This window comes from Carcharodon carcharias, chromosome 11, assembly GCF_017639515.1.
Source record: "Carcharodon carcharias isolate sCarCar2 chromosome 11, sCarCar2.pri, whole genome shotgun sequence".
Taxonomy (NCBI): Eukaryota; Metazoa; Chordata; class Chondrichthyes; order Lamniformes; family Lamnidae; genus Carcharodon; species Carcharodon carcharias.
In genome coordinates this window covers 67812050-67832532 of record NC_054477.1, presented here as the reverse complement: position 1 = coordinate 67832532, position 20483 = coordinate 67812050, and the positions used below count along the sequence as shown (strand labels likewise).

At 40.4% G+C, this 20483-nt stretch overlaps 2 protein-coding genes across 3 annotated transcripts in view; one reads left to right on the top strand and one right to left on the bottom strand.

Moving 5' to 3' along the window:
- sept10 (septin 10) overlaps positions 1-11094 on the bottom strand; it is a 53606-nt gene extending 42512 nt beyond the window's left edge. Inside the window, exons 1-2 of one of the 2 annotated variants that reach the window (XM_041199594.1) lie at positions 10749-11094; positions 3333-3447 (exon numbers count right to left, since the gene is read on the bottom strand). In XM_041199594.1, coding sequence (XP_041055528.1) covers positions 3333-3447; positions 10749-10778 — 145 coding nt within the window. In that variant the 5' untranslated portion in view covers positions 10779-11094. The remainder of the gene's footprint in view (positions 1-3332; positions 3448-10748) is intronic. The other variant, XM_041199593.1, reaches the window with a different exon arrangement.
- An 82-nt stretch (positions 11095-11176) lies between these two features.
- sowahca (sosondowah ankyrin repeat domain family Ca) lies at positions 11177-16360 on the top strand. The gene has a single exon (XM_041199592.1). The coding sequence runs from the start codon at positions 11343-11345 to the stop codon at positions 13332-13334; it is 1992 nt and encodes a 663-aa protein (XP_041055526.1). The 5' UTR covers positions 11177-11342; the 3' UTR covers positions 13335-16360.
- Positions 16361-20483: the final 4123 nt, after the last annotated feature.

Genomic DNA, 20483 nt, shown 5'->3' with positions numbered 1-20483 from the left:
AGCCTGGGTGCTTTGATTTTTAGAAAGTAGGTTTGAAATGGTAATTAGATAAACATGCGGAAGTTTAGAAACAAAGGTGTCAAGGGGACAATTTGCATTTTTAAATAACGCATTCAAAAGAAGGGTGAAATCTTGCAACTAGCCAGAAGATGCCAGAAGATGTTTATTTTTTCAGTTTACTAATAAAATTGGTGGGTGGAATCACAGGATGTTATTGTTAGAATAGGAAAGAATAAAAACCTAGTAATACAATGAAAAATTTACAGTCAAAGAGAAAGATATGTATAAAGGGGAAAGGAGATTGTGTGAGAGGGAGAGGCATTTTAAGGTCCATCAAGTATGAGAAGCCTCCAGCCTGTCAACCTCAAGTCTGTCTGCAAGGGCCCAGGACTGAAAGAAACTTATTTTCAATGCGACTGTCCAGGGTATGCTCTGACATGTGTTTCTTTAAATCCATGAGTTTTACTGTTGCCTTAACAGGGGTGTAACTAAGAGTCAGGTTAAGTTAGGGGATTTTTGTAGTTATTATAGCAGTTATTTTGTAGACATATGTACATGCTTACAATTTTTCTTGCATTAATAAATGGTTAATTTAGTTTTATAAAAACCCTCTCAAGACTCAGTGGTTTTATTACTATTGAACTCAAAGCCTGCATCTCGAAACATACAAATTGTAAAAATGGGTTATTACAGTTGTTTCAAGTTTCCCTCTGGGATTTGAGCAACTCAACCTTTACCATCGGCTGTGTCATAATAACCAAGTAACCTCATTACTCCTGACAGTCACAATGGTATATGCCGTTGTTTTATTGGCCACTTTTGGATCCAAACTTTAAAAAATGTGTTTTGGGACGGAGGACGGACTGAGGACAACGATAATGGATATAATCCAAGTGTCATGGCATAATTCCCCCTGAATAACTGGGGATCAACTAGGCACATAAAAATAACTACGGCAGATGGAAATTACTTCACAACAGTGGCCTGCTCAGGCCACTTGAAGTAAGTACATGCAGTAGCTACACAAGTGCTTTTTTGACAGTGATGCCCTGTGCAAAGTGGGAAACTGTATATTTAAGCAGATCACAAGGAAATACTAACATAATTCTAGAATATTAAAAACCCAAACAGGGTTTCAAAGTGCAATCCGCACAGTCAACTGGCCCATTAAACTTCTGTATTTAATGACTCTATTTCTGCAATGAAAGCATTGTTTTCCTTCCAGTAATCAACAGTCCACTGGAAGTTAAGATATTGGTTTATCAATATTTAAGGTGTGCTCATGCATATGTGCTACATTGTAGTAATTAAAACAAAGAACTATCTATCTCACTCAACTGAGAATATGGAACTTTATTTTGGTATACGTTCCTTTGTCTTGGGAGATTTTTTTTAAAAGCTCAAAGAATTTAGGGTATTTACATCAAGATTGACTCTTCTCGTGATCAATTTTTCATGGCATAGCTGCACAATTTACGAATTGTTAAAGTGGTCACTTATTATTCACAATTACTTTACATATTTCAGTAAATACATCAATGCTAATCTATTCTGAACAAGGCAGTATTTATCACCCCTTCTGCAGATAAAGACCGTCAATCACATCACGTGGAACTGGAATCACACATAGGTCAGACCTGCCAAAGGACTAAGTTACAAAGGGCAAATATATGTATTTTAAACACTCTCCAGATTCAGCATATAACAGTTGGAACTTTTTTCTTTAAAGTGTGTCTCCAATGTAAAAACAGATTCCAGATTTTACACCACAAAGTGTTCCACATCAGTAAAAGCTCCAGGATCAGCCACAGACACAACCGATGATTCACTGCTGTCATCACTCCTGTGTTCATTGTCAAATGTGCCCATGTTTGCACAGGCTTTGAGCGGAGGCACTATATGAACAGTCTGATAATGTGTCATTGACTTAAAAAAAAAACAGGTAACAGCACAGCACAAATAATACCACACACCCAAATATACATATCATACTATGTGGAGTCTGCAATCAGATATCAATGTAAAAATCAGCCATAATCACCATTTTTCCATGTAGTGAGAACAGAGTCTATTTCAAACTCAAACTAGGTGGGTAACTTTTACCTTTGCATTCCAGATAGAGCTTCCATTGCTGCTCAGGACATGGCACCTTAAAGCTATACAGTGAAATTGCAATGAGTCAAATTCAATGATAAAAAATCCTGTTATATCAAAGTCATCAACCATTCCTGCCAACAGAATAGCAAATTCCATAGAACTGTGCCAGTGATAAGCCAAAATTCCGCTGTGGTAACTCAGAATTGGCTGAACTTGTCTAAGCTTGCCTTATGACTGTGCTGACCAGAGTGGATTTAGACCACACAAGAGCATGAAATCATGGCGTGCTGGGCAAGCCATCATTTGACATCGAGATCTCCCTGTGAAAGGAGATGCAAGGCCAAAAGGTATGGTTAAACTTGTGTGAAAATTAAAAACGTTGTCATCAAGGAGGAGGTGAAGTTGATACAGTAAGTGGAAAAACGTGCCATGAAACAGAAAGCAGGTATTGCAAAGGAGTGGGAGATTCCACCATTGAGTTTGCCCACCATCATGAAACACAAGGCGAACACCTTGAATAAATTGACGAGCAGGAATGCTCTCTAGCGAGGAAGATGAGAAAAACTGCCTACCCAGAAGTTGAAGTAGTTCTGCTAATGTGGTTCAAGGCAGCCCGAGCAGAGGGTGTTTCCATCTCCAGTCCAATCCTTTCACAAGGTCAGGCCATTGTAAGGTGTGAAAGAATTGAATAAAGACTTTTTCCACACATTTATTGCTTTACTGCGTTTTCATTTGGCATTTGAATCTATTGTCTTTGACAGAGACCGCGTTTGTAGGCATATGGAATTACAGAGGTGCATTCATGTGGGAATGAGACCTCCTCAGCTATCACAAAGCTCTGCTTAATAAAATTTGTGGGTGGAGGAGAGGGATAGTGAGTGCTCAGAGACTGTTTCCGTCATTCTGTTACATCTTAACTGATCTGTACATTAACTTCATTTACCCACCATTCAGGATACGCTTACCACTCGATCAGTCTTGAAAATTTCATTGAATCTGCAACGATAGCCTTTTAGCAAAAAAAAGAGTTCTGTAGTACCATTACTCTTGTGTGAAAAAAGTGCTTCTCGACTTTGCTCATAACTTTATGTCCTAATTTGTGTCCTCGCTCTGGATTCCCCCGCCAAAGTAAATAGCAACTCTGTATCTGCCTAATCAAATCACTATCATTTAAACACCTTAATTTGATCACTAATCAACCAACTATAGTTGGAATAAAATAATCAAGTACTTACCAACACAAAGAATATTAAAGCAAAATCCCTGGGAAGTAGATTTGTTAACTAGTTGATCTGGTAAACTGTCAAATCCAACATGACCTGACAATGAAAGTGGACGAACACTTTCACCCTGCAAGAGAAAACAATAGTACATCCAATAAGCTAACCGACAATTAAAATATTCTTATAGCTTCCAACATCCTAACATAATGGAATCACATTCAAATATCTACTGCCAGAAGTAATTCCATCACAGATTAAGCTTCCCTAATATTGCATATAGTATTTTAAAGAACACTACAGCTAGATATAAAACAAAAAAAAAAGTCATGCAACCAAATTAAGTCTACCCTTGTATGAGTTTCTTTCATGGAGTTTCCCCACCCCACTACCAGCTTCTATACTTTAAAAGAACGCCAAGTTTCTTCACTTAACCTGAAAAATTCAAACAGTGTCATTAATAACTAATTTCTTCAACCCTTCTTCTCCAAAGAGATCAACAGCTCCAATTAATTGCAAATCAGCTTTACATATTCACCAATCAATAGTTGGGGGGAGGAGGCAGACTTTGCATCTAGTCCTACAGTCATTGCAGAAATTATTATTCAGAAGGCAACACCGCAGAAGGGAGCCATTCAAGGCACCACACCTGCAAAATTTATCACTACCATTTTGAATGCACCAAATCCTCCAGAGTACATGTAGCCATCAGCTGAGAAGATGTCAGCAATGTACCTAGAAAAAAGTGTTTTTAAGCACTCTCCAAGATCTAACCTGCAATTAAGGCCTTTACAGCATCTTGAGTAATGGTGTGCATATCCCCTGCTTTCACCCTAACATACATGTTGAGCTAACTTGCCTGTTATATTTGCACTTGCAATTTTTTTGAATATTAGAACTATATTTTCAATCTTCCCTTCTGCTATTTTCATAACTTTCAAATGTTTAATTTATTGCCACATTTAAATAGAGCAGTACTGCAGTAACATGAGCATACAGAAACACGCAATGAGCAAGAGAATCAGGAAACTACGATCTACTACAGATCTGATTCTAAGTTCACTTGAAGGATTTCAAAAGGAAATTGGATGGGCACTACAGTGAAATAAACTTACAAGGATATGGGGTAGAGCGGGGAATCAGATTGATTGGATTGCTCTACAGAGAGCTGGCATGGACTCGATGGGCCAAATGGTCTCTTCCTTATGGCATAATAACTATGACTTTTGCAAAGAAAAAAAATGTTAACTGATGGTCTCTTGGGCATGAAAATACTAATTGGCCAATTAGGAAAACGAATGTAGTGTTTTCTTGATGGCTCAGTTAGTATACAGCGGACAGTTCAACAGGTGGTACTCTTGCCTGAGTTTGTGAGCTAAACAGGAGTATTAATCTAGGCTAGCACTGCAATGCAGTGCTAGAAAATTTTGCATTGTTGGATGCATTGTTGCACCTTTCGCATAGTGTTTTAAATCAAAGTTCCTGACTGTCTGCCTGAAAATAAAGAATTTTATGACACCATCACCTCCTGCAGAAAAATCATTCAACACAACAGATTGGTTTGGAATATTAACACCACCATATGCAGTTCAGCCAAAACAATTAGTCTGAAATGCATATTTCAATTAACAGAAATGAGCAAAGGGATTTTAATATCTACTCACTTTTACAGTTGTTCACAGACCATAGAATCATAGAAAGGTTATGGCGCAAAAAGAGGCCATTCAGCCCAGTGTGACTGCGCTGGCCAAAACAAAAGGGAAAAAAAAGAAACTAGCCGCTTATTTTTAATCTCACTTTCCAGCATCTGGTCCGTAGCCTTGCGGGTTACAGCACTTCAGGTAAAGATCCAGGTACCTTTTAAATGAGTTGAGCATTTTGTCTCAACCATCAATTTAATCAGTGAATTTCAGAGGCCCACCACCCTGTGGGTGAGAAAAAGTGCTTTTAATCCTTCTACCTATCACCTTAAATCTATGCCCCCTGGTAATTGACCCTTCAGCTAGAAGAAGCAGGTCTTTCATCTCTACCCTATCTAGGCCCCTCAATTTTGTACACCTCAACTGGGTCACCCCTCAGCCTCCTCTGTTCTAAAGAAAGCAACCCTAGCCTATCCAATCTTTTCTGATAGTTGCAATTTTCCAGCCCTGTAACATTCTAATCCAGACTAATTATTTCATTAAAACAGTATAAATCATTAAAGGTTCACATCTTTCTATTCTCCTAGCATACAATTCTTGCTCTATATTTGTTTCGTTATATTGAACTTATCTATTTGAAAGAAAACTAAGCACATTAGAATTTCACTGCAACAAGGATCTTCTTCCAACCCAATAACTTCCAGTACACAACACAATGGCATAATCAATGGACAAGGCGAACTGTACTTTCATAGTTACCAATGATGGTAACTCAATTGAAGCTCATTGCAAATACATGGGAGAATTACAAAGTGGAACATTATACCATTTTTAAAAATCATGACGACCACTGCTGCTCTATATCTCAGAAATAGAACAGATGTTGTCTATAACCACAACTGCAAGAAGTCAATTCAGACTTCAGCAAGGAAACTATTCCATTATTTATTATTTTGTGCATGCAGATAGTGTACAACTAATATTTTAAGAGCATTGACATCACTCGCATGCAAAGCATGTACAAGATTTAGGACATTTTTTTTCTTCTATGGTGATGAAAAATAAAAAGACTCGCATTTATATAGTGCAATTCACAACCACAGGACATCCCAAAGTGCTTTATAGCCAATAAAGTGCTTTTGAGGTGTAGTCACTGTTGGAATGTGGGAACTATAGCAACGAAGTTTTACAAACTCCCACAAACAGCAATGTGACAATGTTTTTGTGATGTTCATTGAGGAATAAATATTGTCCAAGACACCAGGGAAAACTCTCCTGCACTTTGTCAAAATGACAACAGTTCTGAAAATGACACTTCCAACACTAGAGCGTCAAGCTAGATTTTTGCACTCAAATCCTGAGGTGGTGCAGTGAGTTCCAGGTCCCCACAACCCTCATTCTGGATGAGAAAAAAATCTTTCCTCATCTCCCATCTAGTCTTTCTACTAATCGCTTTAAATTTATGCCCCCTAGTCACTGGCCTCCCTGCTAAAGTAAATAGGCCCTTACCATCCACTCTATCCAGACCCCTCACAATCAAATCTCCCATCAACCTCCTCTGTTCCAAGGAGAACAACCCCAGCTTATCCAATCTTTGCTCATAGCTTCAATTTTCCAGTCCTGGGAACATCCTTGTAAATCTCCTCTGTACCCTCTCTAATGCAATTACAGCCCTTCTGTAATGAGGTGACCAGACTGCACACTGTACCTAAGTCATGTCCATCCCTAAATGCCCTTGAGAAGGTGGTGGTGAGCCATCTTCTTGAACCACTGCAATCCATGTGGTGTAGGTACACCCACACTGCTGAGAGGGAGTTCCAGATCTTGACCCAATGACAGTGAAGGAACAGCGATACATTTCCAAGTCAGAATGCTGTATGGCTTGGAGGACAGCTTCCAAGTGGCTGCGTTCCCATGTGTCTGCTGCCCTTGTCCTTCTCGAAGGTAGTAGTCGTGGGTTTGGAAAGTGCTGAGAGTTTCTGCAGTGCATATTGTAGATTACACTGCTGCCACTGTGCGTCAGTGGTGCAGAGAATGAATGATTGTGGATGGCGGGTTGTTTTGTCCTGGATGGTGTCAAGTGGAGAGTATTCCATCACACTCATGATTTATGCCTTGTAGCTAATGAACAGGTTTTGGGGAGAGGAGGTGAATTACTCGCTGCAGGATTCCTAGCCTCTGACCTGCTCTTTTAGCCACAGTATTGATATGGCTAGTCAATGGTACTGCCCATGCACCCCCCCCCCCAGATGTCGATAGCAGGGGAATTCAGCGATGCTAATGCTATTAGATGTCGAGGGGTGATGGTTAGATCCTCTCTTGTTGGTCATTGCCTGGCACTTGTTTGGCATGAATGTCACTTACCACTTGTCAGCCAAAGCCTGGATATTGTCCAGGTCTTGCTGCAACATCCGAGGGGTCATGGACAATGCTGAACATTGTGCAATCATCAGCAAACTTACCCACTTCTAACCTTATGAGGGAAGGAAGGTCATTGATGAGGCAGCTGAAAATGGTTGGGCCTAGGACACGACCCTGAGGAACTCCTGCAGCCATACCTCAGGACTGAGATGATTGACCTCCAATAACCACAACAATCTTCCTTTGTGCTAGGTATGACTCCAACCAGCAGAGTGTTTTCCAATTCCCACTGACTCCAGTTTTGCTAGGGCCTTGATGCCACACTTAGTCAAATACTGCCTTGATGTCAAAGGCACTCACTCTAACCTCAAGTTCAGCTCTTTTGTCCATGTCTGAACCAGGGCTGTAATAAGATCAGGAGCTGAGTGGCCCTGGCGGAACCCAAACCGAGCACTTATAAGCAGGTTATTGCCAAGCAAGTCCTGCTTGATAGCACTGTTGATGATCCCTTCCATTACATTACTGATGATCAAGAGTAGACTGACGGGGTGGTAATTAGCCAGGTTGGACTTGCCCTGCTTTCTGTGTACAGGACATACCTGGGCAATTTTCCACATTGCTGGGTAGATGCCAGCATTGTAACTGCTTGGCTGGGGGGGAGGGGTCACAAGTTCTGGAGCACAGTTTTCAGTACTTATGTTTTCATAAGTTTTCAGTACTTATGCTGCAATATCGTCAAGGCCCACAGCCTTTGCAGTATCCAGTGCCTTCAGCTGTTTCTTGATATCACATGGAGTGAATCGAATTGGCTAAAGATCCAGAGGAGACAGAGATGGATCATCCACTTGGCATTTCTGGCTGAAGACTGATGTAAATGCTTTAGCCTTATCCTTTACACTAATGTGCTGAGTTCCCCTCATTGATGATGGGGATATTTGTGGAGCCCCTCCCCCAGCGAGTTGTTTAATTGTCCACCACCATTCATGACTGGATGTGGCAGGACTGCAGAGCTTAGATCTGACCCATTGGTTGTGGAATTATTTAGCTCTGTCACTTGATGTTTATGCTGGCTGGCACACAAACTGTCCTGCGTTGTAGCTTCACCAGGTTGACACCTCATTTTTAGGTATGCCTGGTGCTGGTCTTGGCATGCCCTCCTGCACTCTTCATTGAACCAGGGTTGATCCCCTGGCATAGCAGTCATAGTGGAGTGGGGGATATGCCAGGCCATGAGGTCACAGATTGTGGTTGAGCACAATTCTGCTGCTGCTGATGGCTCACAATGCCTCATGGATACCAAATCTTGAGTTGCTAGATCGGTTTGAAATCTATCCCATTTAGCATGGTGGTAGCACCACACAACAGGATGGAGGGTATTTTCAGTGTAAAAGATGGGACTTTGGTCTCCTCAAGGATTGTGCTGTGGTCACTCCTACCGATACTGTCATGGACAGATGCATCAGCAGCAGGCAGGTTGGTGAGGAAAAAGTCAAGTACGTTTTTCCCTCTTGGCGGTTTCCAAACCACCTGCCGCAGACCCAGTCTAGCAGCCTTTAGGACTCAGCCAGCTTGGTCTGTAATGGTGCTACCAAGCCACTCTTGATGATGGACAATCCCCACCAAGAGTACATTCTGCACCCTTGCCACCCTCAAGTGGTTGCTTCCTTCAAGTGGTGTTCAACATGAATGAGTACAGATTCATCAGCTGAGGGGGTGGTAATCAGGAGGTTTCCTTGTTCATATTTAGCCCGATACCATGAGAGCTGATGTTGAAAATCCCAGGGCAACTTCCTCTCAACTGTATACCACTGTGTTGCCACCTCTGCTGCCTGTCTCCTGCCAGTGGAACAGGACATACCCAGGGATGGTGATGTCTGGGACACTGTAAAGTATGATGCCAAGAGTATGACTATGTCAGGCTGTTGCTTCACTAGTCTGTGAGACAGCTCTCCCAATTTTGGCACAAGCCACCAGACGTTAGTGAGGAGGACTTAGCAGGGTCAACAGGTGAGTTTGCCATTGTCATCTCCATGATGCTGGGTGATCTATCCAGTTTCATAGCAGTTTGATACAACTGAGTGGCCTGCTAGGCCACTGGAGTCACATGTCAGCCAGCCCAGGCACAGAGGAGATTTTCTTCCCTAAAGGGGACCCAAAGGGTTTTTATGACAATTGACAATGGCTCTCTGGATTACTAGTCCAGAGACAATACCACTACACCATTGCCTCCTCCAAAGTAAAGCTGCTGAGATAAATGAACTTATCCACTGTTGGTGGTTTCAGTCCATGATCGGAACCTTCGAAACAAGGTAGGGTTTTCCTGGAGCAGGCTGGTACATTACGATCACCACAAAGAAAATTACAGTAAGGCCAAAGTTGTCATGAATTGGAGAATAAAGCCATGATACAGTGCATTTCCAGCTTCGAAAAGGCAACTAATGTGCAGTCATTGTCGTCTTTAATCATTTCGTGAATGAAAAACATACTGAAAGTGTAAAATTTGTTCTGCACACCAGTAACTCTTCCTACTATGGGTCCGTGTGAGACCTTAGCGGATGCTCAGCTCCCGAGGAATGGCCTCTACATAGACTAGAGTAGCGTGGTGTGAAAACGGTGGCTAACTACACTTGATGAAACAAGCCACATTGATTGTAACAAGGGAACTGCAACATTGCTTTACTTAAATGGAATGTTTTTCGTTTCAGAAAGTGGGCCGGGACTTGTTTAAAGTAAACTTGAACGTTTTGCTAAGGCCCATCAAGAGCCGACGACCCGAATGTATGACTTAGTACCGTATCTCGAACTCGGACAGCGGGGACGAAGCCTAATTCCAATTCTCCAAAGCCACATTCCACAGGAATATCAGCACCGCCTCGACCAGGAATTGTCGGAAACATTCCGATCATTTGTCAGGAAGCATGTCCACTGGTTAGTTAATGGCCGACTCATTTCTCCTCCTCCCACCCCCTCCAAAAAAAACTTTCATTTTAAAGACCTGGAATCGTGTCTAAAACTGCACAAGAAATCTGAGCAAGAGTGGAAATTCAAAGCTTCCCCACCCCACTCCCCATTTCACTGGAATGAGTGGGTAAATCTCGCGGAGCTGCAGCTTTGCTTCGAATTCCTCTCTCCCCTTCGCTGTGGAATGCGCTCTGGTGGGGCGCCGCTCACTAAAACTCCTGCACAACTCGGCCTATGGTGTTTAAACAACAGGCGTCGTGCCACGAACACCAATTAAATCATTGTCACCGCCGGGGAGGGGGAAGGGAAGAAAAAGAGAAAAGTGAATCAAATCCGACCCGACCAGACCCGATCACTAATTGACCCGCCCGGATTGGTGACAACTCCCAGTCAGTGACTCGGGTAAAACTAAATTGTTTGGTTGATCTGAACAAATAAAGAGCGAGTGTGCAGGAGAGAAGATGCTCACCATTTGACGGACGATGTCTGCCGAAGCCATTGCGTTGCTGGTGACGGTTGAGGAGCCGAGTTCTGACACGATGACGGTTGGGGAGCCGGTTGAAATCGGAACGCGGATGCTTCGCTTCAATCAATGCACATTGCGGGACTCTACCAAACACTGGAGGCGGGAGTAGAGAGAGACAAGAGCACACTAAATTAACTGTTCAAAAACAAAAAAAACCACACAAAACCACATTCAATTCTGCCAGACTTATTCAGAGTGAATGAAAGAAAGGTACACCAGCAGCTGCCCACATATCTAATATTTTTGCCGTTGTACTTGCTCTCCGCCTTGTGGCCCCCATTGTGCTGTGGGCCGATGGTCGGTGCTTGATTGACAGGTGGCCAGGGTCGGACCGGAAGTGATTGGTTGCTATGGGGGAGAGGGGAGGGAGGTTTCTACCGTGGTCACAGGATAACTCAGTGGCAGCTTGGAAAAGGGCTAGTTGGTGAGGGAGAAAGAGAAAAAAAGAGGCTGGTACAGTGATGTCTCTGAGAGGTTGTTGCCGTCACCACCAAGCCCGTCTGTTGAAAAAACACTGCTTATAAAAAAAATTTCGCAATGGCAACGGAGTTTAGCTTGAACGCCGTGTGGCAGTTTCTTTCGGAGAGAAGAGGGAAAGTGCCGAGTGCGGAGCTGCTGGAACATTTCACTGTGTTTTTGAACAACCCCAAGACGAGGGCAAACGCTCGAGGGCAGTTCAAAGAGTTCGTGAACAAAGTGGGGCTGGTGGTTCATGAAGACGGGATGAAGTACATCTGTTTGAAGAAGAAGTACCGGGGTCAGGTTAACTGGTCTGAAGCGTTTGATGATGGTAAGGGGCATGTCAGTAAAGACAGTGATGGTGCTGCCGTTGATGTGGAAAATGGTGACAAGCAACGTGGAGCAAACGGCATCGGGTCATCTGCAGAAGCGCGAAAACAAAGCGCAGGTGGAGGAGCCTTGACAGATCCGCTTAAATCAGTACTTTCACCGCCAGTACTTGACAATGGATATTTGGACAACTCGTGCCATGAAGAATGCAATGAAAGTAATCAGACTGTATCCGTAGGCCAGCACAGTGTTCAAGAAGATGGGCGAATTGCGAGGCACTCCTATGCAAATGGCACGAATGGACATGTTTCTTCATCAAATAAGAATCCAACAGTGTCAAATATGGATGCAAAAAGGGGGAATCGAATCCAAACCGACCATAATCAAGCAACGAAATTGACGACCGAATCCTTACAATTAATTACTGGTTTGGGTGAAACATTGTCGAATCAAGACTCCACTAAGGGTGTTCAGAATGCAAAAGATGGTGGAGATATGCTTGCCACTTCCTCAAATTCTGGCGATGACAGAAAGGACGCTGTAACCTGGAATTTGTCTGAAAGCACTGCAGAGCAGACGGCAAAATTCAAAATATTAGAAAACGTGGGCTCTACAGAACACGATATTAAGTCAAAGAATGAAAGTAAAATGTTATTTGCATCTCAATGCAACTTTTCACCCACTCAAGTCAAGACAAGCCCAGATATTAATGTCAGAAGATCTTCCCGAAAGCGTTTACAGCGCAGTCTGGCGGTTAATCGGTCAAGCAGTCTTTGTGATGATGGAAACACCATTGAGAACTCGACAGGTGCACCGATCCCAGCCAGTGAAAGCTTATTATGTACACCCAGATCGAGTAGGAAAAACTTTAGAGAACTAATGATTAGCAGTTCACCTCAGCTAAGACACAGTGTTGTTTACAATAACACTGTCACCTTCTTAAATGTTCAGCAAGGAGATTTGGGATCTAGTAGAAGCGATAGCGATTCTTCCTCTTTAACTTCTTCAAAACTGGACTATGAAGATACGGGATCAGTAGCACTTGATCCTTTGGAACATGAGTGGATGATCCATGCTTCGGAAGGCAGGTGGGATAACCTTAAAGCATTACTGGCAGCTGATCCCAGTCTGATTACTTGGAAAGATTTTGTCACGGGATTTACATGCCTTCATTGGGCAGCAAAACATGGTAAACCGGAATTGTTAGCAATGCTAGTCAATTATGCAGCAAAACATGACATTCCAATCAATATTAATATTCGATCTAGTGGCGGTTATACCCCTCTACATTTGGCTGCAATGCATGGGCACACAGAAGTAGTGAAACTGTTGTCTGGCGCCTATGACGCTGATGTTGATATTAGGGACTACAGTGGTAAAAAGGCGTGGCAATACCTAGGCCAAGGGATTTCAGAGGAATTGAGGAGTCTTATTGGTGCATCTAGAAACTCTGACTCTGAAAACGCGTTACAGAATGGAAGTGGCCGTTGGAGACTATCGAAAGTTCTTCCCGCCAACCTGACACACAAACTGTCCAGTGCTCCTGAAGAAGAGGCTTGTCCTAAAGGCGCGCCTGCAAAAGCACTCAGCCGGAAAACCTCGACTAATAAAATGAAACTCGGTCGAATAAGATTTAAAACACAGATTATTCACACTACCCCCTCTCTTCGAGGAACAGGTGATCAGAGAGATCCAAAAAGCGCATTGAAACTCAGACCAAAGTCAACTATTTTTGGATGAGAGATTACAGGAATGCGGAGATGAGCCGAATGTGGTAACACTTATAGAGTGAACAAAACTATTTTCTTTTAACTGCACTACTAGTAATTAACTTAGTTATTAATCAATTGTGCCAACTTGAATCTTTTCACCCTGAGCAAAGGATATATTTGGCGTATATTTGTTAGTTGCCTTGAATGATGCTAATCGTCTCTATATATCTCCTACTGTATCTTCTTAGTACTAAATTACACTTTTTCAGTAGAGTTGAGACTCTTACTTAACAAGCTTCTTTCTATTTTAAATCATTGCTATAGTATTTAGAAATACAATAAATTCACCGTATAAAAACTGGAAAATATTAAAGTAGGACAGAACAATAATGTAGATTTTTTTTCTAGAACATTGTGGAACACGTTTCTGGAACAAGTAGAATAGTGAGGGAATACTGTGAATGTATATACTGTAACTATGTTGTAAATATTGTGACACCTGCTGCATTCAGTTTCAGGTCCATGATGACATTACAGTGCTTCCAAAGTGTTAATCTGATAGTTCCATAGAAAATAATTTAGAATCACATTGGGAATAATTTTATGATTTTAAAAAGAATGGAGAAGGGTTTAGTTTCTGAAATGTTGCCTTGATCCAGTCAAAAGGTACTTCTTGGTTGCTGCAACCTAAAAATCCAGCTGCTGCTAACACAAGTTATGACCAGACATGCTGCTTTGAATGTGGTATTGGTGATTATTTATGACTGATAAGATAGCTAGTGTTATAACTCTCAATACTTAGAAGGGATTCTTTCTATAAGTAAAATGAGACATGTTACAATATAGAATTTGTAAATTTAAAGATTAATTGACTAAATAGGTTATTTAACAGGATTTTTCAGCCATCGTTTAAGATGAAAATATATGGTAACAGAACTTTATTTCTCTGCCCCCGCCCCCAGGAGGACAATATAAAGTGTAGGTTTTATATCATTTTAGTTATAGTAATGAATTTAGTTTAAGGAATTTGTTTTGAGAAGGCAAGTAGGAAATTTCTATTTCATGGTGTACTGAGAAACCATAAGCAGGCTGGTCCTTTTAATTTGATCCTGCTGGATTCCAGAGAAGTCAGTTTGTTTTGTTTCACTTATAAAGTATGCTGCCAGTAAATAGTTGAACTCTTAGTTACCCTTAGTTCAGCTGCTAGGAAAACATGGGATAAAGCTCTTCATGTTGTTGAGCCTAATGTTGGCTTAGTAAGTCATGTTCATACTGCCCTGAAAATACGAGCAATTTATTTTCAAAGCTAAAATGGTATTTAGATTAAAGTGAACATCAATTTATATAATTAAATAAAAGATACATGTTCAGTAATATTGCTAAATTAATTAACTGTGAATGTTTTGAAATATAATTTGAAAAATTGCTTTGTGAGCCATTTACTATGGAAACTTATAAACTGCATTTCTCTAATTATTAATAATTTATTTTCATCAAACCTATGACAAGTCCTTACTTTATTCAGATTAAGCCAATTGACTTGTTTTAAATCTACTGTGCATTAAAAATCGGTACCGTTTCTCTCCCAATAGAAACTGTGGCTTAAAATGTTGAATGTTGACATTTATAACTGTTTCCAAAGGATTAGACTATGTCAGATAGGAAGTGTTGCATGTGAATTATTGTTTAATTAGGCCCTTAAAAGATATGACAGTTCTAAGTTTAGTGTCAAACTGTTAATGCTATTTAAAAATTGTGGAATTTATAGTCTTAAACAACACAAAATAACTCAACTGAACAACAGAAGAAACTTTAACTGGATTGTTAGTGAAACTGAGCAAAACTCTTTGGTTAATGTCAAACAATTAATTTGTGTTCTTAAATATCTCAGTTTAGATAGTTGTTTTCTAATTTAATCCATTCTGTTTTAGTGGCCCTTTTAAATGTTTTTCAGATCATGTTTCTTTCATAAAATGTTTCATTGGTCACATAATCCTGACACATATGTCTTAAAACGTGGTTTGAAATACTTTGTTACATTTAACTGACATTATATATTTCATATACATATAATTTTTCCACAATAAGGAATGATGAATCTGAGGTAATGTCAACTGAATTACTACTAGGTGTGTGTTCACGGCACAGAACTAAATGCAGTTTGTCATAGATGGGCAGTGTTATTCAGGGAACTATGGTAGATGTGAAAGACTTACAAATCCACACCTTTGTTGTATGAGATACCTTCTAATGTTGGGGATATTTTTTAGGAAGAGTAGATTATGTTCTACATCTGACATTTACTATAATTGATGAAAGTTTTCGATGCTACAAAATGGCAAAAATGGAAAAAGACTTCCAGTTCCTACCACTGATTTCCCTTAATATAATGAGCACAAATTATCTGTGGGCTGGAAAGATGAAACTGTTGTATCAGACTATGAGTAGCCAGTAAGAAACATTTGGTGTAGTGTTAAGGCAGGAGAGGAAAGTGAGAAGGCTGACGGCAGAGTCAGGCTATGACTTAAGCAGAAGGAAGCTGGTTTCCAGAATAAGCAAGTTGACATGGGATCAGCTTTATTTTTTTGGATGTCAGCCTGATTGGTGCCATGTCACTAGCGTGGATCAAACTATAAGTTGCGAGGACCAGTACAATATTAGAGTATTACATCTCACAAAGTGACATTCACAAAACTATTAATAATATAGATTTCTGAAAACTGGACATTTTTGAATACAGGGGTTTATTGATTTTTTTCAGCCATTTATGCCTAATAGTTAGTGATAAAGAAACCTATGATGCAGCGAGACTGCATGATAAAATATCTAAAAACATATTTCTTTATTTTCGCTTCAGTGGATACTGTGTAAATTTTGTGTTTAGAAATAGATAAAGGTTCTGGATGCCTTTTGTATGTTTTTGCATTGAAAACACATGCACTTTATACTTGTAAATATGACTGCACAAAAGAATGGTTCATCTCTTTGTTGAAGTGAAATATGGTTTGTTTACTAACATGTTACCATTTTGTGATTAAACTCTTGAAAAAACAAGTTCTGTGTAAATCATGATTGACATAAAATAATCTTCATTTTGGGAGATCAGGTATTGCACTGGATTGGCACAGAATTGAGCCTTAGTTAATGGGTCAAAAGTTTCCTTTTCTTTGTCTTTTGTATGGGAATGTGAAATGAGAGTAACCTCATCAAATTTCCACTGGGACAGAACAACAAAACAAAGCTGCACTTCTAATTTGGCATTCTCATTCGGCAAATACATATGGACAGCTGGTATGAGAAATGGAAACCTTCACATTACTGCAGTAAGTGATAATATGATGCTCAAATTTACATCACAGGAGGAAGCCACTAAGATTATTTTGCGTGTACCAGTTGCTCCTGTGAATTAATGATTAAAAGGTAAAGTAAACTTTGTGAATCTACCTTTTGTTCAAAATAATCCCTGTTTCATACTAGAAAGTAACGTCCTTTAAATTTCCTTTGACTTAGTTTCTTTGCTGACATGGAGCCCTTCAAGTTGGTTCATTTCCCTTGCTATCCTGCTCTAGTCCTGGGGAATTTTCCTGGAAATTGATCATTGTAAATAGCAAGTGGCACGACTTCTAATTTACTTTAGTGCTGCCCTTGAACTGTCTAACCATGAAAACTGTTTCAGGTTACAAATTTCTCAGCATGTATTCCAGAATTTGATGAACCACAGGCTAGTTTGAAGTTGTGTCCCTTTTAATGGCACAGCTGGATGTGCAGACGTGCTGTCTCTAATTAACGCTAGTGGAGCAACTAGCATGGGAGGAGATCCATTCTGCAATATTGGTATTTCTACTGATGTTTTTAAAGGAAAAAATACCTAAGAAATTTAGAGAAGGTATTTGTTCTTTTTTTTTTAGAAAAAAGATAAGACTTGAACAAAAATGTTTCCTCTTAACTTTCCTTCCCCTTTAGTATATAGAATTGCAGCAAAGTAGGTTCTGCACTTGGCCATGTTATGCCGAGCCAGAGATCCTGGCACTGGATGAGAATTGGAAGAAGAGATCTTCATTGTCTTGGTGGAAACAGGCATTAAAAATTCAATTTAATATGATCCAGGAGCATAGCAGTGTAATGTAATAGAACATTTTTTGTCAAATGCATTTTTACTCCACAAGTTCCTTTTACTTTTGCGTTCACAATTTTATTTGGAAGGTGTACTTCTAGGTGGTGGAGGTCATGGGTTTAGAAGATAATGTCAAAAGAGCCTTGGTGAATTGCTGCTGTGCATCTTGTAGATGGTACATACTGCTGCCTCTGTGCATCAGTGGTGGAAAGAGTGAATGTTGAAGGTGGTGGATAGGGTGTCAATTAAGCAGCCTGCTTTGTCCTGTATGGCATCAAGCTTCTTGAGTGTTTTTGGAGCTACACTCATCCAGGCAAATGGAGAGTATTAATACCTATCACACTCCTGACTTGTAGATGGTGGACAGGCTTTGAGGAGTCAGAATTCGCAGCCTCTGACCTGCCCTAGTAGTCACAGTATTTATATGGCTGGTCCAGTTCCATTCTGGTCAATGGTAATCTCCAAGATGTCGATAGTGAGGTTTCAGCGATGGTAATGCCGTTGAATATCAAGGGAAGATGGTTGCATTCTCTCTTGTTGGAGATGATCATTGCTTGGTACTTCTGCAACATGAATGTTACTTGCCCACTTATCTGCCCAAATCTGAATGTTGTCCAGGTCTTGCTGCACATGGACACGGGCTGCTTCAGTATTTGAGGAGATGCAAATTGTGCAATCATCAGCGAACATCCATACTTCCGACCTTTTGTTGGAGGGAAAGTCATTGATGAAGCAGCTGAAGGTGGTTAGGCCTAGGACACTACCCTGAGGAACTCCTCCAGCAATGTCCTGGGACTGAGATGATTGACTTCTAACAACTGCAAACACCCTCCTTTGTGCTCAGTATGAGTTCAACCAGTGGAGAGTTTTCCCCCTGTTTCCTATTGACTTCAGTTTTGTTCAGGCTCCTTGATGCCACACTCGGTCAAATGCTGCCTTGATGTCAAGGACAGTTTTTCTCACCTCGCTTCGTGAGTTCTAGATTATAATCTGCCATCAGGAATTGTGTTTTCAAAGAGGCAGACTTCAAACCCATGTGTTAGTTCACCTCTTCCACAAAAGAAAAATGGATTCCTTTGTTTCTATTTCTCCTGTTTACATCAAATTCGGGGTTAACGATATTCATTATGCCTGCAGTATGTTTTCTCATTTTGATGGTTCACAAGTAATTTTTCCTATTTATGTGCATTGAAGGTCAAGAAAATCCCAAGTTTGAGTTGATCTCAACCTGGTGCTGCCCAGTGAGGAAAGTTCCCATTCCTTATTGTTATCCATATCTCAAGCATACCATAGGGCAAGGACAAGTTTGCCAAGAACAGCGAAAGGACAGGCATTGGTGGAGTTCCCTGCCCCTAAAACCGGGAGATCATGAGGTTTTTAGGGGTGTGTGGGTTTTACCGAAAGTGTGCACCAAATTTCAGTACTATAGCTGCTCTACTGATGGACTTGTTACAAAAGAAAGCCAGGGTAGTGTGGATGGGAGCCGACCAGGCATCTTTTGAAAGGCTGAAAACAATTTCAATCAATGAACCAATGTTGACTGCTCCAAATTTCACTAAACCCTTCAAAATAGCAATTGATGCTAGTGACCTGGGGTAGGTGTAGTCCTGTTACAAGAAGATGAATTGGGCATAGAAAGGCCAGTGGGATACTTTTCCAAAAAGCTGAATCAACACCAAAAAGACACTCTACAGTGGTGAAGGAAACCCTGGGCTTGCTCTTAAACATTTTGATGTGTATGTCCACCATGGATACAGGGTGACACTAGTATACACTGATCATAACTCTTAAGCCTTTGTGGACAAATTTAAAAACCAGAATGCCATACTATTTCACTGGAGTTTATTATTACAGCCTTTTCACATAAGGATTGTCCACATTGTGGGGAAAAACAATGCAATTGCTAATGATTTGTCTAGAATTTAACTTTGCTAAAGGCCAAAATGATACCGAGAGTAACTGTATTAACTTTGCATAAAAAGTGAGTGATTGAGAGTGTGATGTGTTTTAGTATTTTTGTTTATGCTTTATTACACTTTGTAATGAAATGCATATAGATATGGCTTTTCATTTCTCCAAGGCGGAGGGTGTCATGAAAAGGTTAATCACAGAAAATGGTTCATCTTCAAGGACTAAGGACATTCTGGAAGAATTTGTGTGTTAAAAGACACTATCCCTTAAAGGGTTAATGCGGGACTTTGATTGCTATTTCTGGAAAAAGCATCCCTTTTTAAGAAAGTCTGGAAACCTCGACCCCAGTGGACTGTATACAAAGGGGGTCATATGTTTTTTTATCTCTCTGGGGAAAAAAAAACATGCCTCGAAGACTTTTTTTAAAAATGGGCTTGGTTTTGGTTTTGAGAAGGACCAACTGCTTGAGAAGGAAGAAAGCAGCCTTTTTGCAGATCAGAGCCAGGCCACAGCCAGAAGTGAATATAAACTGCTCCTAAGTTTCCACATGCTGGGTTAAAGTATCCTCGAGTATTCCTGGAAAGCATTGCCAGAGTCATTGAGAGTTTTGTGATCAGTGCTGAGAAACCAACCATATAACTCAGACACCATTTCAAGGACTCTACTGTATAGCCTTTACCTTTGAACCATTGACTTTTAACTTTTGCCAAATTCCTCCATTTCTGTTTTTATTTTGTGTGTGTGTGACTTAAAATATCTCAAAACAGTAATTAGTATAATTTCATATTCCATACTGTATGTTGATAAGCTTTCTGTTCGACAAGACTGGTTTTATAATAAACTAATAAGTTTGTTTATTGAAAGAAGCCTGGTTAAAGTCTCTTTTATTCTGGGTAACAGTAGTGAAGGTAAATAATTGGCCATTTTGGTGAGTGAAGTGAGCACTTAAATTAATGTTGCGACCTGTGGAGTAGATTATGTATTTCTCCCATCCCGGTCTTAACAATACAGTGGCCAATCCTGTTGAGCCATGCTTCAGATAAAGAGTAAATGCTTTCAGCGGAGGAGGGAAAAGATAGTCAAGAAATAAAAATAGAATGTTGCAGTAGGTTAAGTTAAGAGGTGATTAAAGATACAAAAAAGTTTATTGCT